Genomic DNA, 27,842 nt, shown 5'->3' with positions numbered 1-27,842 from the left:
AGAAGTTGTGGAGAAAGGACCAAATAAAATCCCCCGGGAACCTTGTAAGAAAGAAAGTGTGGTTGGCCAGAGTGGTGAGCGTCTCAGGCCTAGAGCCCAGTTCTGGAAGCCACCTCTGGCCCCTCACTCCCCCCTTGGAGTGGCTTCTGGGACCAGGGGTCTACAGGAGTCCAAGGTCAGCGCCCATGGTGGGAGGGATGGGGCCCAAGCAGGCTCCTCCCCTGCGGGAGCCCTGGCCTTTCCCCTTCAGGGCTGTGGCTCTGGGACCACTTCCTCTTTCTTCTCTCTGAAGCAGGGAGCAGGTCTGCTGAGCCCTTGGGAGAGACGGGACTCCAAGGATGCCGGAGCCCACCTGTGACCCCAGGTGGGGGTGACTGAGTGTGCTGACTGGAGACCCCCGCCCTGCTTCAGGGGAGCTGAGGGCTGCCCTGGAAGCCTGCAGGATGGAGGGGGCGAGTGAGGAAACTCTGGCATCTGTATCCAGTCTGGTGACTGTGTTTGAGAATAGCAGGTATGGGGTAGTAGAGATGGGGAGGGTCATCAGGGCTGTCTGGCGTCTCCCTTGAGCTCCGCTGCCTGCCCTTGGGCCCTTGGGCAGCCCAGACCCTCCCAGTCTCCTGGCTGAGAAGCAGGCGTAAGGCCACCTTGAACCCTGACAGTGAGCAGTGTCCTTGTCCTGGACCCCACCTCCTGTCCGGACAGTGCCCACATCCTTTGATCACAGGATCCTCAGGGCCTGGAATAGTGTTTGGGGCACCAGGTCTGGGCAGGGAACAGAGTGTGTGCGTCGGTGTGTTGGGGAGAGTCCAGACGTGTGTAATTAGGTGTGTGAGTGTGGGTGGACCAGATGCCCTGTTTGGGCTGCAGAACTCCACCTACTATCCCTCCAGCAGAAATACTTATAGCTAATACTTATTAAGAGCTTACTCCCTGTGAGGAGGATAACCAAACAATTTATCATTCAAACCAGGACACAACTGAAACTGAAAGAGGATGCCCTTAGATCTCTTTGGTAGGAGGGGGCGGCGCCATAGGAGAGGTTGAGACCATCTCAGGCAAAGCAGACTGTGTGGTCAGCCTATCTACGGGGCAGTGTTCTAAGTGTGTTTGCTACTTATTTCATTTAATCACCTATCAGCCTATTGGGGGTAGGTTCTATCTCTGTTCCTATATTACAGGTGAGAAAGGGGAGGCACAGAGAGGTTGGAGGGCAGTTTAAGTGTTTTAAGTTCATGGGCAAGAAGCAAAGCAGGGGCTTCCTTCTGAAAGGAACAGGCTGGAGGTCATTGCGTGTGTCTGTGTGTGACATTAATCCACTCTCCAGGCATTTCTTATGCCTGGGATTGTGTTAGAGGTTGTGACTGTTGTAGGTAGGGTTTTCTGGAAATAGACTCTGGATAGAGATTTGCTTCAGGAGGTTTACTGGGGAGGGTTTGGGGTTGATGGGAGCAGCACTGGGCACAGGTAAAAACTGAACTGCTGTACATTGGCCAGAGGACGTAGCCTGTTCCAGAGAGTTCTGGAGCTGGAGGCCCCTCTGGCTGTTCCAGTCAAAGGGCTAGGTCTTTGTACCTGCATATGAACTAGTGATTGGATGTGGACTTGACCTTAGATGAGGCTGCTCTCTTGCAGAGAGGGCAGTTCCCAGGGAGGGACCCAGTCAGTAGCCTCTCAGCCTCCACACCTCCAGCATCTAGGGGAAGAGTGCCTCCATCCTGAGGGCTGTGGGTGGCACAGCACCGCATCGCATGGGACCTGTACCAGACGCAGGAGCCTAAAGGAAGATCCCCGCCCAGAAGACTTTTGTCTTTGGTGCTAAGCTCATGGAAAGACCATGATGCCAGGTCACGACCAACAGATATCCTGAGAGGGGCCTAGACACTCTGCTGAGGGCACTCAGAGCAGACAAAATCTCCTGTGTGGGCTTCCTGGTGGAGGCAGCAGCATGCGGACCTAGAGGGGCCGTTCAGCTTCCTCAGCAGGTGCCCTGGCCCCGCCTCTCCCAGAGGCCTCGGCCGGCATGTTCTGTTCAGCACCAAGGACAGCTCTAGGTGCCACCTTCCAGGACCACCATCCCCTGGGGTGTGCAGAGATAGCACCAACCCCACTCAACACACCAGGCATGCCCAGTGGAGACTCAGCACATGTGCTATGCCTCTGGAATATCCCTTGTAGGAGGAGGCAGCCCTTGACCACAGTGGGATCAGAGGAGGTCTTGTCGGCAGGATGAGAGTCACCCCTCACTCTCATGAGAGGGGCCAAGGCCAGCTGCCTTGCCTGGGCTTTCTTGTGAGGTCTTTCAGTGCCTTAACTGATCTGAAACTGAGGGAATGAAGAGGAAACAGAAACTGGTCTGGGCCCTGGGGGAGAAATGCAGAAGCTGAAACCAAACATAGAACAGAAAGCCTGAGATTCAGCTAACTGCACGAGCTACAGACCCAGGGGCTGAGGAACCGGGTGTTGGGGTGCAAGAGCCAATGAGGAACCACGGGGGCCTGGGTCACAATCTTCTCTCTGCTACCAGCCAGTGTGTGATGTGGGGCAAGTCACGTTGACTCTCTGCACCCATTTCTCCCTGACTCACATGGGGAAGGGCAGTTTAGGGCTCAGACTCAGGAGCCAGCCAGCCTGATCTGAATCCCGCCTCTGCCCCCCTCCTTCTGCAAGATCCTCTCTTTCTTTAGTTGCAGAATGGGGGTAATGAAAAACTTAGTCACAGAGTTTTGAAGATTTTGTACCTGTCTGGTTCTCTGTTTCCCAGTCTGCCTTTCTTATAAGGCTGCCCACTGTCACCAAAAGCCTTTCCACACCAAAGGGAATGGGGCACATCGTACGTCATTGGATATATATTCCTTGCTGCTGGCCTCTGTTATCTGAAGAATTTAACTGGTCTGCAGATCCAGTACGTAGGATAAGAAAGCTACACTATGAAAGCTTGTCCCTGGAGGGAGAAGGAAACTGACCCTAGGCTGGCTTTTTATCACCAACTCGAAGGACACGAGTTTGAACAAACTCCAGGAGTTGGTGATGGACAGGGAAGCCAGACGTGCTGCAGTCCATGGGGTCGCAAAGAATTGGACATGACTGAGCGACTGAACTGAACTAAACTGAGAGGTGTGGAGGGCATAGTTCTCAGTGAAAGTTCAGTTCAGTCGCTCAGTCATGTCCGACTCTTTGCGACCCCATGAACCGCAGCACACTAGGCTTCCCTGTCCATCACCAACTCCCGGACTTTACTCAAACTCATGTCCATTGAGTCGGTGATACCATCCAACCATCTCATCCTCTGTCGTCCCCTTCTCCTCCTGCCTTCAATCTTTCCCAGCATCGGGGTCTTTTCAAATGAGTCAGCTCTTTGCATCAGGTGGCCAAAGTATTGGAGTTTCAGCTTAAACATCAGTCCTTCCGATGAACATTCAGGACTGATTTCCTTTAGGATGGACTGGTTGGATCTCCTTGCAGTCCAAGGGACTCTCAAGAGTCTTCTCCAACACCACAGTTCAAAAGCATCAATTCTTCGGTGATCAGCTTTCTTTATAGTCCAACTCTCACATCCATACATGACTACTAGAAAAACCATAGCCTTGACTAGACGGACCTTTGTTGGCAAAGTAATGTCTCTGCTTTTTAATATGCTGTCTAGGTTGGTCATAACTTTTCTTCCAAGGAGTAAGCGTCTTTTAATTTCATGGCTGCAGTCACCATCTGCAGTGATTTTGAAGCCCACAAAAATAAAGTCTGACACTGTTTCCACTGTTTCTCAGTCTATTTTCCATGAAGTGATGGGACCAGATGCCATGATCTTCGTTTTCTGAATGTTGAGCTTTAAGTCAACTTTTTCACTCTTCTCTTTCACTTTCATCAAGAGACTCTTTAGTCCCTCTTCGCTTTCTGCCATAAGGATGGTGTCATCTGCATAGCTGAGGTTACTGATATTTCTCCCAGCAGTCTTGATTCCAGCTTGTGCTTCATCCAGCCCAGCGTTTCTCATGATGTACTCTGCATATAAGTTAAAAAAGCAGGGTGACAATATACAACCTTGACATACTTTTTCCTCTTTGGAAACAGTCTGTTGTTCCATGTCCAGTTCTAACTCTTGCTTCCTGACCTGCATACAGATTTCTCAAGAGGCAGGTCAGGTGGTCTGGTATGCCCATCTCTTTCAGAATTTTCCACAGTTTATTGTGATCCACACAGTCAAAGGCTTTGACATAGTCAATAAAGCAAAAATAGATGTTTTTCTGGAACTCTCTTGCTTTTTTGATGATCCAGCAGATGTTGGCAATTTGATCTCTGGTTCCTCTGCCTTTTCTAAAACCAGCTTGAACATCTGGAAGTTCATGGTTCACATATTGTTGAAGCCTGGCTTGGAGAATTTTGAGCATTACTTTGCTAGCATGTGAGATGAGTGCAGTTGTATGGCAGCACTTTCACAGCATCATCTTTTAGGATCCCACTGAAAAGTCCCGGCTTTATCAGCTCTACCCTCCCTTTAGAGTGTTCCATGGCTCCTACTTTCCCTCGATATATCAGTTACTAGGGTTTTAGGGGATTTCTCGCTATAGAGAGACTAAAACCTGGGGTGAGGCTCACAGGCGAGGGTGATCTGGGAGGGTACATGAAATCTTCTATGTGCAACTAAGTAAGTCAGACAGAGAAGGAGATATATTGTATGACACCCCTTACATGCAGAATCTAAAGAGAAATGATACAAATGAACTTATCTACAAAACAGAAACAGATTCACAGAGAATGAATTTATCCTTGCCGGGGGGGAAGGGCAGGGTGAAGAGAGAGTTAGGGAGTTTGGGCTCAAAATGTACATACTGCTTTATTTAAGACAGATAACCAACAAAGACCTACTGTATAGCACAAGGAACTCTGCTCAATGTTATGTGGCAGCCTGGATGGGAGGGGAGTTTGGGGGAGAATGGATACACATATATGTATGGCTGAGTCCCTTTGCTATCCACCTGAAATTATCACATTGTTAATCGGCTATACGCCAATACAAAACAAAAAGTAAAAAAAAAAAAACCCTCTATGTGCAGAAGGAAGGGTTCCTCACTGCATTTTAAAAAGGGAAGTGTGTAGTTACCCAGAAAACAAGACACAGTCTACGCTGACTCATTTTGAAGCCTAGAGTTCCCTCCAAGAAAGGTGTCCAGAGGAGAAGTAGATGTCTCTGTCCATTCCTTCTGTGTGCCAGACACTCAGAGGCCAGTGAACATCTCCAATTTGCATTGTTGTCATTTTTCAGTGGCTAAGTCGTTTCTGACTCTTTGTGACCCCGTAGAGTGCAGCACACCAAGCTTCCCTGTCCTTCACTATCTCCCAGAGTTTGCTCAAACTCCTGTCCATTGAGTCAGTGATGCCATCCAACCATCTCATCATCTGTTGCTGTTGCTGCTGCTGCTAAGTCACTTCAGTCGTGTCCGACTCTGTGCGACCCCATAGACGGCAGCCCACCAGGCTCCCCTATCCCTGGGATTCTCCAGGCAAGAACACTGGAGTGGGTTGCCATTTCCTTCTTCAATGCAGGAAAGTGAAAAGCGAAAGTGAAGTCGCTCAGTGTGTCCGATTCTTAGCAACCCCATGGACTGGCTCCTCTGTCCGTGGGATTTTCCAGGCGAGAGTACTGGAGTGGGCTGCCATGGCCTTCTCCGCACATTTGCCTTGATTGCCCCACATCCCTGCGAGGGAGGTGCAGTTCTTCTCCCTACCCTTGACTGTTCTCTTCTCCTCAGGATGACAGGAGCCCACGGCCTGGAAGCTGGGCATCAGCAGCCTGGGTGCAGGTCTCCTACATCTGCAGAGCCCTGCGAGAAGCCCACCGAGGAGGAGGCCCTGGAGTCCGGGCCCAGGACCATCAGCAGGAGGTACCTGAGCTCCCTGAAGAACAAGCTGTCCAGCGGAGCCTGGAGGAAGTCTTACCAGCCCAGGACCTGCCCTGGTTCAGGGACACAGGTGCCGGAGGGCTGGGGGAGAAGTGGGGTACTGGGGGGCCATCCACTGATCTCCTCCCCACGCATTCTCTCCCGGCCGGAGCCAACTCCTCCCCTGGGCGGGGGTCTTCTGTGACCAGAGATCCCCTGAAAGCTAGATTCACGTCCCCCCACCCTTGATGGCCTTTGATTAAGTGCCTACTATGCAGCCTGCTGCTGACGTTATTTCTCATACCCCTCGCTGAAGGGGTATTTCTTTACTTTTGACCGTGCTGGGCTCTTGTTGCCGTGCACAGGCTTTCTCTAGCTGCAGAGAAATTAGCACTCTGTCGTGGCGCACAGGCTTCTCATCGTGATGGCTTCTCTTGGTGTGGAGCGCAGGCTCCAGGCACATGGGCTTCAGTAGTTGAGGCGCACAGGCTTAGTTGCTCCACGCATGTGGAATCTTCCCGGATCAGGGATTGAACCTATGTCCCCTGCATTGGTGGGCAGATTTTTAATCACCTGGGAAGTCCTGTAGGAGTCTGTAAGGCATGGAGTTGAAATTCAGACAGCTTAAGGAACTTGTCCGAGACTACTCAACTTGGGACCTGGTACCCCTCCCAGGTGTGGCCTCAGGTTACCTACTGAAGGAGACAGCTCTGCCGACTAGAAATAGAGGTCAGTGCTGATCCCTGCCCTGAGGCTGGTTCCGGGGAGGTCACCTCCCTTTGCTGGGTTTCAGTTTTCTTGTCTATGGGGTTGAAGGGTTTGGCTGCAGGATGCTCTGCCCCCTGGAGCCAGACTACCAGGGTTCCTGCCCCAGCTCTTCGGCTCACTATGAGGCCTTGGGCAAGTCTCTGTAACCCTACTGTGTGAACTTGTTTCCTCATTTAGAGAATGGAGATGTGATCATAGTGGTGCATGCTGTCTACTGGCTATCGTTTGCTATGTAACAAACTACCCCCAAAGGTAGTGGCCAAGCAGCTTACTGCTTCTGACTGTTTTGTGGGTTGATTAGAATGTTATTGGATAGTTTTTCTGTTGGTCTCACTTGGGATTGGTTTCGCTTAGCTCGGGCTGCCGTAACAAACCAGAGCAGCCTAGCTGACTTAAGGGCTTCCCCGGTAGCTCAGTTGGTAAAGAATCCACCTGTAATGCAAGAGACCCTGGTTTGATTCCTGGGTTGGGAAGACCCTCTGAAGAAGGGATAGGCTACCCACTCCAGTATTCTTGGGCTTCCTTGGTGGCTCAAATGGTAAAGAATGCATCTGCAATGTGGGAGACCTGGGTTCAATCCCTGGGTTGGGAAGATCCCCAGAGTAGGGCACGGCAACCTACTCCAGTATTCTTGCCTGGAGAGTTCCTATGGACAGAGGAGCCTGGCGGGCTATAGCGGTCACAGAGTCGGACACGACTTAGCAACTAAGCACAGCACAGCATAGGAGACTTAAAGAGCTTCCCAGGTGGTGCTGGCGGTAAAGAACCCACCTGCCAATGCAGGAGACGCAAGAGATGTGAGTTTGATCCCTAAGGTCAGGAAGATCCCCTGGAGAAGGAAATGGCAACCCTTCTCCAATATTCTTGCCTGGAGAATCCAATGGACAGAGGAGCCTGGTGGGCTACAGTCCATGGGGTCACAAACAGTCGGACATGACTGAAGCAACTTAGCACACACAGGTGACTTAAACAACAGAAATACATTTTCCCACAGCTCTGAAGACGGGACATCAAGGTCAAGGTGCTGGCAGGGTTGGTTTCTGGCAAGGCTCCCTTCCTGGCTTGTGGATGGCCAGCTTCTCACTGCGTCCTCAAGTGACCATTTCTCCTACACATGCTCTCCTGGTGTCCCTTCCTCTTATAAGGGCACCAGTCCTGACGGGTTAGGGCCCCACCCTCCCCAGCAGTTAACTTAATTACTAAATATAGTCACATGGGCAGTTAGGGCTTCAACATATTAACTTGGGGACACAATTTAGTCCATAACAAGGCCTCCCACATGTCTGCAGGCAGATCTTGGCTGAGGCAGGAATGCCCTTGATAGCTCATCTCCCAAGCCTAGTGCCTGGCCAGGGACAGCTGAAAGCTTGCGCATCTGAAATGCTGGCACGGCTGGGCCCCTGGCTTCCTGTCTGTGAGGTCCCAGGGCCTCTCCTCTCCCTGTGGCCTCTCCCTCAGGCCAGCTAGACCTCTGGATATGGTAGTTCCTGGCTCCCAAAAGAGCACAGGTGGGAGCTTCCAGGCCTCTTAAGGCTTAGGCACAGCCTCACTCTGTCCCATTCTCTCAATCCCAGCACAAACCCAGACGCACCTGCAGCATGGCGTCAGTCCTGGGAGCTACGCTCACTGGGGCATCTTTGGATCCTGCTCGCATCAAAGGAGACCAAATCTCTCCTTCTCCTTCTCCAAACTTCCCTGCAGGAGCCTGAGGAGAAGAAGATTGTCCGGGAGCTGCTGGAGACCGAGCAGGCCTACGTGGCCCGCCTCCACCTGCTGGACCAGGCCAGTGGCCAGGGCGCCCCCCGCCCCACTCTTTGGCACCTGGGTGTCCTCACCCTACCCTGCTCTCCTTTCTGGCCCACCTCATAAGAGCTGAGAGTTAGGACCTCAGGTCTGATTCTAGGAAGCTTTAGTCCTTTAACTGATGACTGGAGTTTGGGCAGAAATCGGGATACAGCTCATTAGCACCACTCCTGATTCCACCCTTGGTACCTAGGCTGGTCTCCCAAGAGCAGAGACCACACCAGCTGGTCCTTCCAGGCCCCACACAGCATCCTCATCTGTCACCCCGGCTCCCAGCATCCTCACCATTCTTAGCCTTTCACACTGTCTTCAGGAGCCCTAAGGAAAGAAGGTTAAATCACTGAAGTGGGATCTTGAGCCTGGTGAAGTCCAAGGTCTTGACAGATACAAGATGGGCCTGCTCCTGACATTCATCAGCTGCCAGCCTCTGGCCAAGTCCCTTGGTTTGCCTATCTGTAAAGTGGCCAGAATAATCCCTGTCTCTCTTCCCAGGGTTTTTTGAGGATGATGGGAGATTAAGGATGTGGAAGTGTTCTGGAAGCTGGGTGGGGAGGGACCCCGCAGTCCCCTGGACTGTGCTCATCTCCCCCGGGCTGGTGTCAGGGGTGGGGGGCTCCTTCTCCGCCACACGCTCAGTGACCCAGCGGAGGCTGCAGGTCTTCTTCCAGGAGCTGCTGAAGGAGGCCCGCGGCAGCAAGGCCTTCCCTGAGGACGTAGTCAGGCTCATCTTCTCCAACATCTCCTCCATCTACCAGTTCCACTCACAGTTCTTCCTCCCAGAGCTGCAGCGGCGGCTGGATGACTGGTGAGGTCCAGCAGGAGCCCCTGAGGCCCCCCGACTGCAGCCCTGGCCAAGTTGGGGTGCGGCCTCCAGGACATGGGTTTGGCCTGTTAGGTCTCTGCGCTTGCTACGTGGCCACGACTCGACTCCTCTGAGCTTGCTCTGTCTGCACGGTGAAGGGCTTGAATGCGTCATGTGCGTGTGTGTGTGTGTGTGTGTGTGTGTGTGTGTGTGTGTGTGTTCTGGAGAAGGGGATGGATCAGGTCCTCACTTGGCTGAGTGACTTACGAGGCAGTGGAAACCACCAGCACTAACTGAAGATTTCCTACTTGCCTTGCCTTGGGTTTCACACCTACTAACTTGCTTAGTCTTCAGATCAGCTCCACTGTGTGATGATGGCCTTGTGGTTAGGCCAGAAACCCTCTCTGCTTTCAGAGATACCCACGGAAGTATTTAGTGGTGAAATTAGTATCTTGCCAAAGAAATGCCATGATGTCTGGCATGTCCTTTAAAATTTCTTGGCAAAAAAGAATCTTTCAGTTCAGTTCAGTTCAGTTCAGTCCAGTCGTTCAGTCATGTCTGACTATTTGTGACCCCATGGACTGCAGCACATCAGGCCTCCCTGTCCATCACCAACTCCCAGAGTTTACTCAAACTCATGTCCATTTAGTCCATGATGCCATCCAACCATCTCATCCTCTGTCGTCCCCTTCTCCTTCCACCTTCATCTTTCCCTACATCAGGGTCTTTTCAAATGAGTTAGCCCTTCATATCAGGTGGCCAAAGTATGGGAGTTTCAGCTTCAGAATCTTAGTAATTGTTAAATCCTGCGATGTGTCTATAGTTAGGGTTAGATGCTCAGTCGTGTCTGACTCTCTGCAGCCGCATGGACTGTAGTCCACCAGACTCTTCTGTCCTTGGAATTCTCCAGGCAAGAATACTGGAGTGGGTAGCCAATCCCCTTCTCTAGGGGATCTTCCCGACCCAGGGATCGAACCCAGGTCTCTCAAACTGCAGGCAAATTCTTTACCATCTGAGCCACCAGGGAACCTGATGGATCTATAAGGGTTCATTATTATATTCTTTTTACTTTATGATCGATCAAATTTTTTTCAATAATTTTTTCCCCAAAAGACAACCCTGTAAGGTTGCCTACCATCATGCCCGATGTTTTCAGATGGGAAAGCTGAGATATAGTGAGGCTAGGTGATGGGGCCAGGAACACACAGCTGGAGTAAGTGGTGTGGTTGGAAATCAGACTCAGGCAGGCCAGCTCCAGACTGCTGACGCTCTGCTGTAACAATTCCAGGGCTGAATGACCTTTTCTTTTCTCTCTTAGCCGGGATTTCCTCCTCTCTAAGACGGGCCACTGACTGACTGTCCCTCCTCCCCCGCACAGGGTTGTAAGAATTAAATGAGACGAGACGTGCTTGTCTTGGGCAGTGCTGGGCATGTGGCCCTTGTTATTGTTACGAGAACAAGCATCAGGTGGTTGTTGAACACCTGCTGTGGGCCTGACCCTGTGCTGGCCCTTTAGGGGGCTTCTGTCCCTGGGAGAGGTCAGCATCTGCCCTCTGGGGGCTCCCAGTCTAAGGAGGGGTGAATCACACCTGTGCCAGCATGACACCCGCCCCCCCCCCCAATACCTATGCCCAGGAGTGCTGCAGAATGGCTGTGTTGCGGGGGCTGGGGGCGGGGGGGTTTGTTGGGAGCCTCACCTCTCCTGACCCCGTGTGGAGTCAAGAGAAGAGGTCCCCAGACCGAGGGCAGTACCTGGTACCCCTCCGGCAGGACCACCACCCCCCGCATCGGTGATGTGATCCAAAAGCTGGCGCCCTTCCTGAAGATGTACAGTGAGTATGTCAAGAACTTCGAGCGAGCCATCGAGCTGCTGGCCACCTGGACAGACAAATCTCCACCCTTCCAGGAGGTTATCACCCGCATCCAGGTGAGGCTGGGGTGGGCGCGGGGCAGAGCCCTGCACGGCCACCCCCAGCCTGCTGTGGCTCCGGTTCCCCAAGTGATTTGGGGCACCTTGCCGGCTCAGCGGCTTCCACAGCACTGCCCGCTCCCCCAACCCTCAGGGGCAGCCTGACCCACCCCTTCCCCCTTTGACCCCTCCTCCTCTTCTCCCCCTCCTCCCTCCCCAAGAGCAGCGAGGCCTCAGCTAGCCTGACCCTGCAGCACCACATGCTGGAACCTGTGCAGAGAATCCCACGCTACGAGCTGCTGCTCAAGGAGTACGTCCAGAAGCTGCCAGGCCAGGCCCCAGACCTGGCTGATGCCCAGAGTGAGGACACCCCCAGTGAATCGGGGGGCGGGGGGCAAGGGGGCAGCACTGGGAAGGCTCAAGCCACTCCCCTAATTTATGGAGCACCAGCTGAAGATGGTTTTGATGACCGTCAACCATTAACATTGTTGTACTTCACAGACATCGTCTATCGCATTAGTCGTTCTTTTTTCTACAGACACTAAGGCCCAGAGAGATTAAGTGACTTGCTCAAAGTCACACAGCCAAAAAGAAGCAGAGCTAGGATTTGAAACCGTGCCTTCACCCCTGGATACGGCGGGCAGTGAAAGTCACAGAGGCCAACCACCTCGGCCCTGTCTTTCAGGGACCTCTAGTCCCTTCCCCCTGCGTGGGAAACGGCCCCCATCATCCAGACACTGGATGCGCCAGGCTACAGGGGAAGGGCTGCCCCTGGGGTGCTCCGGGCAGGCTCTGAGGCCACTGGGTTAAGCCTCAGGGGCCTCCTGCCTCAGCCACCAGCCCCCTACTTTCAGGGGGTGACTCCGACCCTGCCCCCTTTTCAGAAGCCCTTGACATGATCTTCTCGGCCGCTCAGCACTCTAATGCAGCCATCACTGAAATGGTGAGCACCCCAGTCCTCCGAGAAAGAGCTGTGGGCATCCCCAGGGCCCTGTCACCTCCTCCTGCAGCTCTCAGCCCCCGCCAGCCCACCCAGGTCTCTGTGTCTGCCCCTCCTCTGACCCTGCCCACAATACCCAGCCCCCTGCTGCCCTCCTCCCCACACCCCGTCTCCACCTATGAGAGGCTAGCCTTCCAGAAGCAGGCAGGGTCTTGCCTGGCCTTAGCTGAGGGTGGCCCTCCCGCCCCCAGGAGCGGCTGCAGGAACTGTGGGACGTGTACCAGCGCCTGGGCCTGGAGGACGATATAGTTGACCCCTCCAACACCCTGCTCCGCGAGGGTCCCGTCCTCAAGATCTCCTTCCGCCGCAGCGGCCCCATGGAGCGCTACCTTTTTTTGGTAAGGAGATGCTTGGGGGACCCGCTCACTCCACACTGGAGAGGGGAGTCCACAGGCATGGGCCCTCTGCCCCAGGTCCTGCCCGCCTGGCATCTACCTGGCCGGCACTGCAGGAGAGCAGGGACAAGCCTGCTTCTCTATCCTTATGGCTCTGGCACCCTGGTCAGTTCAGTTTTAGTTCAGTCACTCAATCGTGTCTGACTCTCTGCGACCCCATGGACTGCAGCACGCCAGGCCTCCCTGTCCATCACCAACTCCTGGACTTTACTCAAACTCATGTCCATTGAGTTGGTGATGCCATCCAAATATCTCATCCTCTGTCGTCCCCTTCTCCTCCTGCCCTCTGTCTTTCCCAGCATCAGGGTCTTTGCAATGAGTCAGCTCTTCACTTCAGGTGGCCAAATATTGGAGTTTCAGTTTCAACATCAGTCCTTCCAGTGAATATTCAGGACTGATTTCCTTTAGGATGAACTGGTTGGATCTCCTTGCAGTCCAAGGGACTCTCAAGAGTCTTCTCCAACACCACAGTTCAAAAGCATCAATTCTTCTGCGTTCAGCTTTCTTTATAGTCCAACTCTCACATCCACACATGAGTACTGGAAAAACCATAGCCTTGACTTGGGACCAATCACATGCTGCCCCCAAGCCTCAGGGATTTCCAGCTGAGGGGCTTCCCAGACATGTCCTAGGAAGCCACAGAGTCAGAATCTGAACCGAGTCTGTTTGGCTCCAAAACCTGTGATGTCAACCTGTGCTCTAGAGAGGGCAGGCTATTGTTGCTGTTGAGTCATTTAAGTCGTGTCCGACTTTTGTGACCCCATGGACTGTGTAGCCTGCCAGGCTCCTCTGTCTATGGGATTTTTCAGGCAAGAATGCAGTGGGTCGCCATGTCCTTCTCCAGGGGATCTTCCTGACCCAGTGATTGGACTCGCGTCTCCTGCATTGGCAGGCAGATTCTTTACCACTGTGCCAGCAGGGAGGCCCTAGAGGCTGCGCGTCAGGAGGGAATTAGGTTGGCTGCTAGGAAGAATAGCCCCGGTGTGCAGTGAGGAAGCCAAGGCGTCTCCTGGAGATCTGGAAACTGGTCCCACCTGGGGCAGGAGCTACAATCTCTCACCCTTGACCCCCGTGAGAAAGGCCTCAGAGGTCTCCAAAGTCTGCCCTGGTCCCCTGAAGTCCACAGGTCGGGCAGCCCCTCGGTGAGCACCCCAGGTGGAGTGGGGCTAGACCGCCCCTTCCTCATCACACTTGTGTTGTCCTGTGAGCTGGCCCAGCGCATGTCGAGAGGGGAGTGAGGCCCAGAGGGGCTCAGCCCACATCCAGTGAAGCCTGCCCGCTTGTCCTTGTCGCCCCTGCCGCTGTGCACACACGCCCGCTCATGTCTCCTGCAGTTCAACAACATGCTGCTCTACTGTGTGCCCAGGGTCATCCAGGTGGGCGCCCACTTCCAGGTCAGGACCCGCATCGATGTGGCCGGCTTGAAGGTAAGAGGGCTTTACCCCCAGGGTCGGACCAAGGGTGGGGAGCAGCAGGAAGGGCCGACCGGCAACTCAGTCCAGGAACCCAGGTGCGGCAGGTCTGGGGCAGTGTGAAGGCGGAAAAGACGAGGCTTAGATCTCTCCCATCCGGACTCCCAGCCTTCCTGTCCAGGGTCCTTCCCAGTGCCCAGCTTCACTTTGCTTTCTCTACCATCTACACCAGGGCTTTGAAAACTTTATGACTGCATGAATCCCCTGGGAGTCTTGTTAAAATAATGGGTTCTGAGTCAGTAGGTCTGGTGTGGGGTCAGAGATTCTGCGTTTCTGCCCAGCTCCTGGCGGATGCCAGTACTGCAACTTTGAGTAGGAAGGGTGTCCACTGTCAGCTCAGTTGCCGACTTGGATGTGTCCACATCCAGAGATGGCCGCGAATGAGCAGGGACAGCAGCCTATGATAGTGCCCGAGTGGTCCCCATAGGTTAGGCCCTGCATCACTCCCATTGGATCCTCATAACAGCCCTGGGATGTAGGGGCTGTTATTATCCCCTGCATTTCTTTAGTTTTTAAAAAATCTTAAAATAATTTTATTACCTAAAAATGTAAATAATACACGTTCCAAAATCAAACTACGTAAAAAAATATATGCAACATGAATTGCGCATATAGGCTCTTCGTCCCCTAGTTCCCTTCCCTAGAGGCAGCCTTTGCTCCTGGTGAGGCCTTCCAGAGTTAGTGTATTCATTATGGCATCCTTACTTTACTTTCACATAAACAGTGTTTTTCACATACACTATTCTGTGGTGGACTTTTTAAACTAGCTACTTATTCTGGAGATGATTAGAACTCAGTTCGTTTGGAGCTTCCTCATCCTTTTGCATAGATGCATAGTGTCCTGGTGTGTGGATGTACCGTGATTCATTCAACCAGTCCAGTACTGATGGACGTTTAGACTGTTCTCAGTTGTCAGTGTCTGCAAATGAGGCTGCAGTGAGTAACTGTGTACAGTCTGAGGATATCTGTAGTTAATCCCATTTTCCAAAATAAGGAAATAAAGTGATACATCCAGACAGTGAGATATTATTCCGTGGTAAGAAGGAGTGAGCTATAAAGCCATGGAAAGACATGGAGGAAGGTTAAATTCGTATTACTCAGTGAAAGAAGCCCATCTGAAAGGCTACATACATACATATGGTACACGCCTACTGTCTGATTCTACATACATACATACAGTGCACACCTACTGTCTGATTCTACATACATACATACGTGCACGTCTACTGTCTGATTCTACATACATACATATGGTGCACGCCTACTGTCTGATTCTACATACATACAGTGCACACCTACTGTCTGATTCTACATACATACATACGGTGCACGCCTACTGTCTGATTCTATATACATACATACGGTGCACGCCTACTGTCTGATTCTACGTACATACATATGGTGCACACCTACTGTCTGATTCTACATACATACATACGTGCACGTCTACTGTCTGATTCTACATACATACATATGGTGCACGCCTACTGTCTGATTCTACATACATACATACGTGCACGTCTACTGTCTGATTCTACATACATACATACATGCACGTCTACTGTCTGATTCTACATACATACATATGGTGCACGCCTACTGTCTGATTCTACGTACATACATATGGTGCACGCCTACTGTCTGATTCTACATACATACAGTGCACACCTACTGTCTGATTCTACATACATACATACGGTGCACGCCTACTGTCTGATTCTATATACATACATACGGTGCACGCCTACTGTCTGATTCTACGTACATACATATGGTGCACACCTACTGTCTGATTCTACATACATACATACGTGCACGTCTACTGTCTGATTCTACATACATACATATGGTGCACACCTACTGTCTGATTCTACGTACATATGGTGCACGCCTACTGTCTGATTCTACATACATACATACGTGCACGTCTACTGTCTGATTCTACATACATACATATGGTGCACACCTACTGTCTGATTCTACATACACATACATACGTGCACGTCTACTGTCTGATTCTACATACATACATATGGTGCACACCTACTGTCTGATTCTACATACATACATACGTGCACGTCTACTGTCTGATTCTACATACATACATACGTGCACACCTACTGTCTGATTCTACATACATACATATGGTGCACGCCTACTGTCTGATTCTACATACATACATACGTGCACACCTACTGTCTGATTCTACATACATACATATGGTGCACGCCTACTGTCTGATTCCAATGCTGTGACATACCGGAAGAGGCATTCTCTCTCTGGATGGAGACAGTGAGAGGGTCAGTGGTTACTAGGGGTTGGGGAAGGGAGGGATGAACACAGGATTTTAAGGGCGGTGAGACTGCTTTGTATGGTGCTATAATGGTTGCTGTTGGTTAGTTGCTAAGTCATGTCCAACTCTTTGTGACCCCATGGACTCCTCTGTCTATATAATGGTAGATATCAGTTAGTATACATTTATCCAAACCCACAGAATGTGTACAACACCAAGAGTGAAGCGTGATGTGAACTATGAACCTTGGGTAATAATGACAGGTTCCTTGATTCTAACACATGTACTGCTCTGGTGGGGAAGTGTTATTAATGGAGAGGCTGTGCATGTATGGGCACAGGGGGCATATGGGAAATCTCTGTACTTTCCTCTCAGGTTTGCTGTGAACCTAAACACTGATTAAAAAAAAAAAAACAAAACAAGGCCCAGAAAGGTTAGGGCCTCCCTGATAGCTCAGTTGGTAAACAATCTGCCTGTAATGCAAGAGACCCTGGTTTGATTCCTGGGTCTGAAAGTTCCGCTGGAGATGGGATAGGCTACCCACTCCAGTATTCTTGGGGTTCCTTGTGGCTCAGCTGGTAAAGAGCTGGCTCAGTGGTAAAGGCTTACCCACTCCAGTATTTTGGCCTGGAGAATCCCATGGACTCTATAGTCCATAGGGTCACAAAGAGTTGGACACGACTGAGTGACTTTCACTTTCTCTTTTAGAAAGATTAAATAACTTGTTTGGGGGTCACACAGCAAATCCTTGTTTGCATGGTCAAGCCCAGATATAACAGAGTCCAGAGCCTCTGTATCTAACCAGCATACTATACTGTCTCCTATTAAGGCTTCAACCCAGAGGGATAAATCATAGGGTGGAACTGCAGGCAGAGTGGAGGAAATGGGAAGAAAACCCTCTTGGCCACCCCTCTCTGATGGCTCCTAAGTCCCAGTGGCCGGGGCTGGAAGAAACAGAGGTCAGATCTGGCCCATCTTAGTACCTTTCCATCTCCCCTTTCCCTCTCCTTACCCCACATGACATCTCCCAGGATTTGCCCCAGGAGGCAGCACAATTCTGACCCTGGAGACCTCCTGAGCTCTGAGAGCCCCTGCAGGAGGGCCTTGCCCCTGCTCCTGACTTGGACTGCCTGGCATTTGGGGCTGAAACAAGGGCTGGGGGTGAGGTGTAGCCTGAGGGTGCTGAGAGCTGATGGCTGGACATGGGCAGCTTCTGGGGGCTCCCAGCCCACCCCCCATGCCTCAGCAGACTGAGGTCTTTTGGGAACGCAGCCCCCTACTCTGTCTCATCCAGCTTCTCTTACTGAATGTGGCCAGAATGTCCCAGAGGCCAGAGCGGGCATGCGCTTGTACATCTGGGAGCTGTGGTGGGTGAGACTGAGAAATTGAGAAATTGAGACTAGAGAAATTGGAGACTGGCAGCCCTGTCTTAGGACTGGCAGAGACCCAGGCATAGAAAAAGAGAGGCAAAGATTGACAGAAAAGCCAAGAAATATAGAGACCAAAACAGAGTCGTTAAGAGGAAATCCATAAATATGTTCCCTTGAGTGTCTGACGCTCAGGATGTGTGCGCCGGGTTCCCGGCGTCTGCCAGTCTCGGCGAACACAATCACTGCAGGGCGTGTCTGGTGCTCTGGTGGTCACACAGCGCCCTCTCCTGGATGGCGCGGGCCTGGCGGGTGCAGAGCTGTCCACCCAGCCGCGTTTGTACAGGAATCCTTTTCTGAGTCTGAGGTTTGGAGGCAGGGCTGGTCTTTGACCACTATGATGGCTCCCACTAGCCCATACCCCCCTGGCCTCTCTCCTTCCTGAGTGTCAGGGAGCCCTGGATCTCAGCAGCTGATTTCCACCCCCCAGGGTCTCAGTTCAGCTCAGTCACTCAGTCGTGTCCGACTCTTTGCGACCCCATGGACTGCAGCACACCAGGCCTCCCTGTCCATTACCAACTCCCGGAGTTTACTCAGACCCATGTCCATTGAGTCGGTGATGCCATCCAACTATCTCATCCTCTGTCATCCCCTTCTCCTCCTGGCCTGCCTGGGTCCTATCTTTATGCCATTCTGCACAGGACCAGCCTGGGAAGAAGGAAGGGGTGTGGGCCCTTGGGTACTCATGGACCCAAGACAACTGCATCTCCATGGACAGCTGTGCAGGTTGGGCACTGCACGAGCACCCCCCAGCTGAAACGAGCGCTCTGCAGCCACAGCAGACAGCACAGGTTGCGTACGGACAGTTCTCATTGTCCGGCAGATGGCAGTCAAGTCTCGGGTTCAACAAACCAGACTCTTGACTATTACATCAGTTTGCCAACAGATGTCAGTAAAGTGTTTTGAGGAAGAGGTGTCTTTTTCTAATTAGCACAAAGGCGCTGCATGGGCTGGCAGGGACCTGACTGCCAAGTCTGGTGGTTGAGCCTGGGCACAGCCCAGCTTGGGAAACTGTCCTTCAGAAACCTACATCCTGCACCCCTGCAGAGGTGGTCCCTCAGGTCAGGGATCTCCCCAGTTCCCCTTTACTATGAAAAGCGTCATGTTTCTTCCCAGCTCTGGCCTCCAAGCCTTAGATTTCTCCCTTCTTGTCCCTCTCCCTCCCCCAGTCAGTCATGGAGTCTTGCCAGATTCCTGATATAGACCCTTTGAGCCTCCGCATTGTCAAGGGTATCAAGAGCAGGTCACATCCAGCCCCTTCTAGAGGGAACGGACAGGTTCTGTGGGCCCAGTGAGTAGACCAGGCCTCTCGTGAGCAAGTCATGCTCTTGCAGGAGTGGTGGGCCGCCTGAAAGTGTGCCAAGGCCTGCTCACCTTGCGGCAGGGAGCTGCAGAGGGGCCAAGTGTCAGGTGGGTTCACGTCCCTCCATGCTAGGCCCCTGGGCTCCAGGTCTGTGTCTTCACTTCTTTTCATGACCTTCACACAGCCTGGGAGACATCTGTGTTTACCGGGCTCTGGGGCAGAGTAGAAAGAGACGTGCTTCTACCTTACCTGTGAGGACCGAAACCCTGAGTCTGAATCTTCATTCTGCTCTTTAGATGCTCTGTGACCCCAAGCAGGTCTCTTGTCCTCTCTGATCTCGATTTCCTCATCTCCCAAATGAGGGTGATAATATCTGCCTCTCAAGATTGCTGTAAAGATTTTCATTCACATGTTTATTGTGAACACTTTTAAGGGGAGAAAATGGTACCTCATATATTCATCACCTGGTTATGATGACTGTCAACTCAAAACTGGTTTCTTCAGCAACCCCCCTTCTAGTCCCCTTTTCCAATGGATTATTTAAGAGCAAATCTCAGACACATAATCATTTCACCTATAAATACTTCAGTATGTCTTTGTAAGAGACAGGAACTCTTTTTTAAAAAAGATATTTTATTTTATTTTTTGGCCATTCCATGCTGCATGTGGGATATTAGTTCCCCAGCTGAGGATCAAACCCTTTCCTGCAGTGGAAACTCAGACTGTACCGCCAGTGAAGGCCCAAGGACTCTTTTCTCTTTTTTTCGCCCTAAAAGATGCCAACAGTACCATGATTACATCTAACAAATTAATGATACTTATTTAATAACAGAGAGATCCCTTGGTTCTCCTTGGCTGGGTCGTAATTGCCTTCTCACAGCTGATCTGTGTGAATCATTTCTGATATGCTTCTTACATGCCCTTTTATCTATCATACTTCCCTCTCCTACTTTTCTCTCATTTATTAATTGAAAATCAGATCGTTTCTCTGGCAGAGTCGCTCTCAGTCTGGATTCTGCTGACCGCACCTCAGTGGTGTCATTCACTGTGTCCCATGGGCCCCCATATTCCCCAGAAACTGGTAGATGACCACGGGTTCAGCTGTGCCAGAGGACTGCAGCCGGTGCCAGGCAGTGCCCTCAGGGACACGTGGTGGCCGTTAAGTGTTAGAACTGATCAGTGGGTTCAGCAGTTGTGCCCGTTAAATGTGAACACGTGCGGGTGCTCAGCGAAGCGCTCTGTGACCAGCAGCCTTCACAGCGGCCTCGGAACCTGCGGAGTTCTGGGATGAGGGTGGTGGAGGACAGGAGGTGGAGATCTGTCCGATCTGTCGCGCTGTTGATCAATTCCTTCACTCGCGATATGGGGCAGAGGGTCTCATCCTAGGGCCTATGTTTACTCTTGGAAAAGCCGTGTCCCCAAACCCAGCGTGTGAGCCAGTTTCCATCTTGGTGACCCTTTTGTTGGGAGTCCCCGCCTCACCCTGGGCAGGCTTATCTGCTGAAGTTCCAGGAGCCCCAGGTCCCGTCTGCTCTGTAGATCGAGGCCAGCTCAGGGCGCCTTTGCTGGGCTAGATGGAACGGGGAGCCACTGAACAAGCTCCCCGTCCTTGTCTCTCTGTTTGAATTGTCCCTGGGGCACAATCCTCCTCCCTCCCCACCACAGTGCCTGGGGGGGTGTGGGCGGGAGCCTGAGCCATCTCTCCCTCCGGTTGGAGCAGGTGCGGGAACTGACTGATGCAGAGTTCCCCCACTCCTTCCTGGTGTCCGGGAAGCAGCGAACCCTGGAGCTGCGAGCCCGGTAAGCAGGGGCAGGGTCGGTGGGGAGGGGAGAGACGGGAAAGCTGGGAGGGGCCGCTCCCCTCAACACCTGTGTTCTCTTTCTGAGCAGGTCCCAGGAGGAAATGATCTCCTGGTTGCAGGTATCAGAACAAAAGCTCCAGAGCCCCGAGGGTTGTGACTGTGGGGGAGGGAGGGGTGCTGAGTGTGTGCGTGCGTGTGCGTGTGTGTGTGGACGTGTGAGCACACATGCACCCACCTGCTCTTCCTCAGCTCTGTAGTAGTTGTAGGTGTCAGACAGCTTCAGATCTTGCCGCTGAATGGCCTGGAACAAGTCAGTTATCATCTCTGAGCCTCAGTTTCCACATCTGTTCTATGTTCAGTTGCTCAGTTGTGTCCGACTCTTTGCAACCCCACAGACTGCTGCACACCAGGCCTCCCTGTCCCTCACTATCTCCCATAGTTTGCCCAAGTTCATGTCCATTGAATTGGTGATGCCGTCCCACCATCTCACCTTCTGTCGCCCTGTTCGCCTTCTGCCTTCAATCTTTCCCAGCATCAGGGTTTTTTCCAATGAGTTGGCTGTTCGCATCAGGTGGCCAAATAGTTTCTCCTCCCTTTAATCAGACACTGGACGCTTGAAATGTTGTGCCAACACCCAATAGGCTTTTAGCAGTGCTTGTTGAACGTGTGGATGGATTCACAGATGAGCAAACCCCTTCTGCCTCCCCCTCAACCACCTCCTTTTGCCCTGCACCCCCACCCCCACCCTGCACCAGGCCTGCCAAGACGCCATTGACCAAATTGAGAAACGGAATGAAACCTTCAAGGCTGCAGTCCAGAGCCCTGAGGGAGACCCCCAGGAGCAGCAGGTAAATTCAGGCTCTGTATTTTTACCCCCCGACCCCACTTGGAGCTGCCAGCTTCACACAGGAATGACTCCCTCTCTTGGCTCTACCTAGGTAGCTGGGAGGGTGGGGGCATGTCACCCATCACGAATAATTCGGAGGGATCAGGGGAAGCCCCACACCCCAGCATCACCCTACTCATAGAAACTCAGTGCCAAAGACTCCCTCATTAGCAAGAAAGTCCTTTGGGAGCCTCTTTGTGCAGCTGCTCCCAGAAAGGATTTCAGGGCCATAACTCTGGCTGTGGGGGGTGGGGTGTGTGTGTGTGGGTGTGGGTGTGTGTGCAGGTTGGGGTTTTGAAACTGCCTGAAAAACACTAGACCAAGGGCAAGTGGAAGGCAGGTGGGGTGGCAGTTACAGAGAGTGTCTGTGACTCTTTCAGCTCTGAGCTCTGAACCGTGGCCTGCTGGGTGTCTTTGCTGAGTCCCTTGACCTCTCTGGGCCTCAGTTTCCTCACTTGTAATGCAGGACGTGGAGAGATTGACCTCCCCCAAGTGTGGTCTTTATCTGTTCGGTCCCCTTCATGTGGGAGCCACTGGGAAGCACAGCCCGCAGACTCTCTGCCACAAGCCGGTGGGCAGAGGGGCCCAGGACCCCGGGGAGTGGGCAGGGGGGTCCTGAGGTGCCTACCCCGCTGCCCCACAGCTGCAGTCCGTGGAGCTGGGCCTCCGGGCGCCCCAGTGGGTGCGGGACAAGATGGTGACCATGTGCATGCGCTGCCAGGAGCCCTTCAACGCCCTGACGCGTCGCCGCCACCACTGCCGGGCCTGTGGCTACGTGAGTACCTCCCCCCCCGGCCCCCATCTGCCAGCCCGGGCCCTGCCCACCCTGCCCGCTTCAGCCAGTGCAGAAGCGCTGGGCGCTAACCCGGCCAGACATGTGCGTTACCTCGTTCGGACCTCACGGTGTCCACATGTAAAGCAGGTCTCCCCCAACCCCTAATCCCCTTTCTGCAGATGTGACCTGAGGCCCAGGCCGGTTAAAGCCACCAGCTCAAGACATTCCCCAGAGCCGACCCTATTCATTCCCCTGTTTCCTTACCACCGTTTCCCAAGACCCCAGGGCCCAGGACCAGGGAACAGCCTCTAGTGTCAGACCCTTCAGCCCCTTGCAGGCCTTGAACCCACCTCCTCATCAGCCCCAGGCCTGCTGCACACACCCTCCCCCGCCCCCGCCCCGCTCTGTCCGCTCTTCTTGACCGACCTCAGCTAACTGTCCCCTCCTCTTCTTGGTGGATCCTCAGCACTCACTGCAGCACCTACTCATTCTGGGGCTAACTCTGCCTGCCACGTTCAGGCCTGTTTCCTCACCTGTACAATGGGAATCAATAACACCTGGGTGGTAGTGAGACCTCAGCAAAGGAAGGTTCACCCCTTCCCTCTCCTTGGCCTCCTTTCCTTCCCCTTCCTCCGTCATGGGGGCAGCACCACTCAGAGGCGCAGCCGCCAGCTGATGGAGGAAGGAACCAGGCCACTCCTTAGTCTTATCGGCTCAGGCCCAGTTATCAGAGGCAGATCTTGCTTTGCTTTTTAAGCACCTGCTGCACTTGAGCTGTTCTCTGTTGACATTACAACCCTCTCCGTTCACTCCGCAAACACAGGGAGCCCTTTAATGACCTCAGTCTTTAATGACCTTGCAGGGGGTGGGGGGGGGGGGGGGAACAGGAGGAGACCAGCTGGGCAGGTTGGGGCCAGTCAGGGAGGTGTCCCCAAAATGTGTTAAACTGCCATGAGAACAAAAGTGAATTTCCAGGACTGGGACACACCTGTGTTCAGATGTGCGTTCCATCCCAGAGCCAAACAGACAGGATCTGGGGATGAACTTCCCTTCTCTGTGAGTCACATCAGGAAATGAGAGTCGAGTCCACTCACACTTGTAACTTTGTAAGTCGTTTCTAAAAAACTATTTACAATAGTTAAGAAATACAGAGAGGCCCAAAGAACAATACAGCGACAACTGTGTACCTGCCTTCCGGGTATGAGGAAGAAATAAAGTATTCTGAGAACTGAATAGATGATCCTTGATCGAAGCCTGGATGGGGAAAGACAGAACCAGACACAGACGTCATTGCTGGGACCATTGAGTGACATTTGCTTATGAAGCATTTTGTAGTTAATAAGATTGTATTGATGTTAAATTTCCTGAGTGTGATCATGACGTTGTGGGTAGGGAGAAGAATGTCCTTGTTCTTAGGAGCTACAAGCTACATATTTAAGAGTGACAAGACACACAATGACTGTAACTTAAATGATTCAGAAGAAAATATAGATCAAGGGAGAGAGACAGAAAGGGAGAGAGTGAAGTGAAGTGAAAAGTGAAGTTGCTCAGTCGTGTCCAACTCTTCGCGACCCCCTGGACTGCAGCCTACCAGGCTCCTCCGTCCATGGGATTTTCAAGTCAAGAGTACTGGAGTGGGGTGCCATTGCCTTCTCCAAAAGGGAGAGAGGGAGACATCAAAGGTGGCAATACATGTTCACAATCCCTGAATTTGGTGGTGGGGGTATCACTGTATTATTCTTTCAACTTGTCTTCAGGTTTGAAAGTTTTGAAAGTAAGAAGTTGGTAGAGGAGAGAGAAGAAAATAAAAAGTTTCTAATAATGTTTAAAAAAATTAAATCTAAAAAAAAAATTAAGTTAAATATTCCCAAGGCTGAAGCCCTGTGTGTAAGGGCTTTGTGAGACACCCTTGGCCCAATTCTGGGGTTTCTCGTGCCCGTGCATACCTTTGTACTCTGTGAGTCATCCTTTCGGTGGTTGGGTGCCCAGTTTCTGCCTCCCCGCCTGCCAGACGGGAATCCTGGTGAGGGTGGGGCAAGCCCAGGCCCTCTCCTACTGGTTCCTCCCAGGCCACGTGCTGTGCTGGGCACACAGGCCGGCTCCCTGATGAGTTACCCTTTCTCCTAGGCTCGCTCTCTTGCCCCCATTTCCAGTCCCACTTCCTGGACTCCCTGTGACACCCTAGTCTTCCTGGAAGTTGCATCCTGCCATGCCTGTGTTTCTCCCCAAGTTTTCTCATGCCTCTTTCACCCGGTCATCCCAGCCTGCTCTGCTGCAGGCTTCTTGCAGCCATGGTGGGCTGGGGGACAGCCCCCCTCCACAGACTACACGTGGCAGATCTTCCTGGCGAAAACTGCCAGCCCACCATTTTTGTATCAGAACATGCTTGACTCTAAGATTGAGTGGATTGCAAAACCTGGATGACTTAACGCTCAACCATAGGACTGTAAAGGCACGTTCCGAGTGAGGAGGGCTGGCTGCTACCTGTGAGCGGTGTGGCCCTTGCCAAGTCACTGCTCCCTCATTGCTAAGTGAGGGTAAAAGTCCCAAGGCTGGTTCCTTGCTGGGGCCACAGGAAGGCAGGTGAGATGGCAGAAGGGAAAGAGAGAGAGTATTCAGAGAAGTGATGAGATGCAAGGGGTGAGTGCCGGTCAAGCCCCCGGGATCAGGAGCTGCCCCCACAAAGGGGACCATGCAGGGAGAGAGGCTGAGCTCCTTCAGAGGGGCCCACATCTCAAGCCCCTCAGCTGGGGGCCCTAGAGCCTGACACCAACCCTCCCAGGCAGCAGACAGGACAGGGGAGGCCCCACTCTGTCTCCACCTCTCTCCTGAAGCCTGTTCTTTCTTTGGTCCCTGGTGGCTCTCGCGTCCCCAGCTCCTGGGCCAAGGCAGGAACCGCGTCCAAGCCCCTCCCTGCCCGTCCTCCCAGGTGGTGTGTGCCAGGTGCTCGGACTACCGGGCGGAGCTTAAGTACGATGCCAACAGGCCCAACCGGGTCTGCCTCGACTGCTACACCTTCCTCACCGGAAACGTGCTCCCTGAGGAAAAGGAGGACAAGAGACGGGGCATCCTGGAGGTGAGGGTGGCTGCCTCTGCTCGGCAGACGTGTGCAGGGCCTCCCAAGTGCAGGCGCTGTCCTTGGCACTGAAGAACTAGCCCGCTGTGGTCACGCCCGCCCACCTTCTCTCTGCGCATGGACACCCCCGCTAACATCCCCTACCCGTGCCGAATAAAACAGAGCTGGGCCTGTCACCCAGTGGAAGCAGCTTCTGGCTCCAGGCTGCCACCTGAGCTCCTGCCCCTCCCCTGCCTCCCCATCCAGTGGTTCCCACAACCCCCCGGAGCACTCCTGTTCACGTCCCCATGCCCCAGCCGTCCCAGGAGGTGAAGAGAGCTGGTGCCGCTGATTCCATTTTGCAGATGTGGAGATTGAGGCTCAGGGTCCCACTGCAGGGAAGAGGCAGGCTGAGACTCCATTCTAGTTGGAAGGGACTTCAGGGACAGGCTGGTTCTATCCCAGGGAGAGCCAGACCCAGAGAAGTGACTCACCCAAGGTCACACGGCGACTTAGGAGCCAGCTCTCTGATCTGTGCTACGGGTAGTCGCTGCTGCCTTTGGGGCTGCCCAGGCTGCTCCCTCCTCTGGGGCACTAGCTGTATTCAGCTTGGTGCTCCACATACAGTGGTACCCAGCCCAGCCACTGGTTACCACCACCGCTCTCTGCACGGCCCCTGCTCATTAAAGCCAGGCTGACATCCCACTGTCCTTGGGAGGTGGGAGAAGACCCCAGCCCATTCCACCTGAATTCAGCTCCCAAGTTCAAGTTGATCCTTTCCGCCACATCTGCCCGCTTTCCGACCCTCCCCCATTCTTTTAGGCCCAGACCCTGCCCACACCTTCCCTGACTGCTGGTCCGCACAGCCTGCTCCTGGAAGAGGGAATGGTCTCTGCCCCTTTTCAGGCTCCCTTTCTGCTCCCTGGGGGCTACTTGCAGGGGATACGCCCTCCCAGCCCCTGCGCCAAGCTCAGGCTGGTCAGCCATGTGACTACAAGTCCCTGATGGGACCTCTCAGAGCCTCAGGGACAAATAGCCTCTCCTTTTGTGGGGTTGCCAGTAAGGTTTAGAAAGAGTGCTTTCTGATGGCCAACATTGGGTAGTGGGAGCTGTGCTCCCTGACGGTCCCTCTTTCTGGTTTCAGAAAGGAGCCGTGGCGGGGTCCGAGCAGAGCCTGATATGCAGCTTTCTGCAGCTTCTGGGGGACAAATGGGGCAAGAGTGGGTCCCGGGGCTGGTGTGTCATCCCCCGGGACGACCCCCTCGTGCTCTACGTTTATGCTGCCCCTCAGGTAACGCCACTCCCTGCCCCTCCTCGCGGTATGTGTGTCTGTCAGCAGGGGGGTGAGGGTGAGTCCCGCTGGCCCCAAAAGTCAGATGGGGAAACCGAGGCTCGGTGAGGCCCTGGTTCCCTCGAGTCACAGGGTTAGCAGCTTTCAGAGCTGGGCCCAGACTCCAAGCCATGACAGTTTTGCCTCAGGGGGATGACCAGTCTTCTTCTTTGAGGCCCCTCCTGCCAGCCCACCCCACTGTGTGGGTGTTTGGGGGGGCAAGAGGCGGGCGTGTGGCTGGAACCCTGAGGCAGCAACCACAGCTCCCCCTCCCTCCCTTCCACCCCAGGACATGCGGGCCCACACCTCCATCCCCCTGCTGGGCTACCAGGTGACCGCTGGGCCCCAGGCGGACCCCCGGGTCTTCCAGCTGCAGCAGTCAGGCCAGCTCTACACCTTCAAAGCCGAAAGCGAGGAGCTGAAGGGCCGCTGGGTGAAGGCCATGGAGCGGGCGGCCAGCGGCTGGAGCCCTGGGGGGCCCGGTGACAAGGACCTGTCTGACTGAGCCACGTGCCAGCCCCTCCCATCCGCAGAGCCCGATGCCTGCCCGAGGGCTGAGGCTGCGGCTGACCCGCTACCCCAGCTGAGCTTTCAAAGAATCATCTTCAGTATTCTGCGTTCAGCCCGTGTGTCTGAATTTGAGATTCAGAAAACATGGGTCCGTTCCTCTGGGGAGGGGGTGAAGAAGTATATCTCGGCTTACCCAGGGCCGAGGGGGTTCCTGGGATGGGGGACTTTCAGCTCTAAAGCTAGGAAAGTCCCAGGTAACCCATGACTGTTGGTCACCAAGGTGATTCTCAGTCCGCGCTGTGCATGAACTGACAGAAAAATAAAGATAAAAATAAGTTAAAAATTAAAAAAATACCAGTGCTGGTATCCTTGACGAAAGATTTCTGATTTGACTGGTCTGGGATGGGGAGGCACATGAATGTTTTAGGAGTTCCCC

At 53.2% G+C, this 27,842-nt stretch overlaps 1 protein-coding gene across 1 annotated transcript; it reads left to right on the top strand.

Annotated features, from left to right (window-relative positions):
• The first annotated feature begins 378 nt into the window (after positions 1–378).
• FGD2 (FYVE, RhoGEF and PH domain containing 2) lies at positions 379–27,401 on the top strand. The gene is made up of 16 exons (XM_052648835.1): positions 379–511; positions 5,748–5,967; positions 8,346–8,426; positions 9,104–9,252; positions 11,020–11,176; positions 11,380–11,518; positions 12,043–12,101; positions 12,350–12,496; positions 13,888–13,980; positions 20,769–20,848; positions 20,939–20,969; positions 21,606–21,698; positions 22,380–22,511; positions 25,441–25,587; positions 26,711–26,857; positions 27,186–27,401. The coding sequence occupies exons 1-16, from the start codon at positions 444–446 to the stop codon at positions 27,399–27,401; spliced, it is 1,959 nt and encodes a 652-aa protein (XP_052504795.1). The 5' UTR covers positions 379–443.
• The last annotated feature ends 441 nt before the right edge of the window (positions 27,402–27,842 follow it).

Source organism: Budorcas taxicolor, chromosome 11 (assembly GCF_023091745.1).
Source record: "Budorcas taxicolor isolate Tak-1 chromosome 11, Takin1.1, whole genome shotgun sequence".
In the NCBI taxonomy this organism is placed as follows: Eukaryota; Metazoa; Chordata; class Mammalia; order Artiodactyla; family Bovidae; genus Budorcas; species Budorcas taxicolor.
This window is presented reverse-complemented; position numbering and strand designations above follow the sequence as displayed.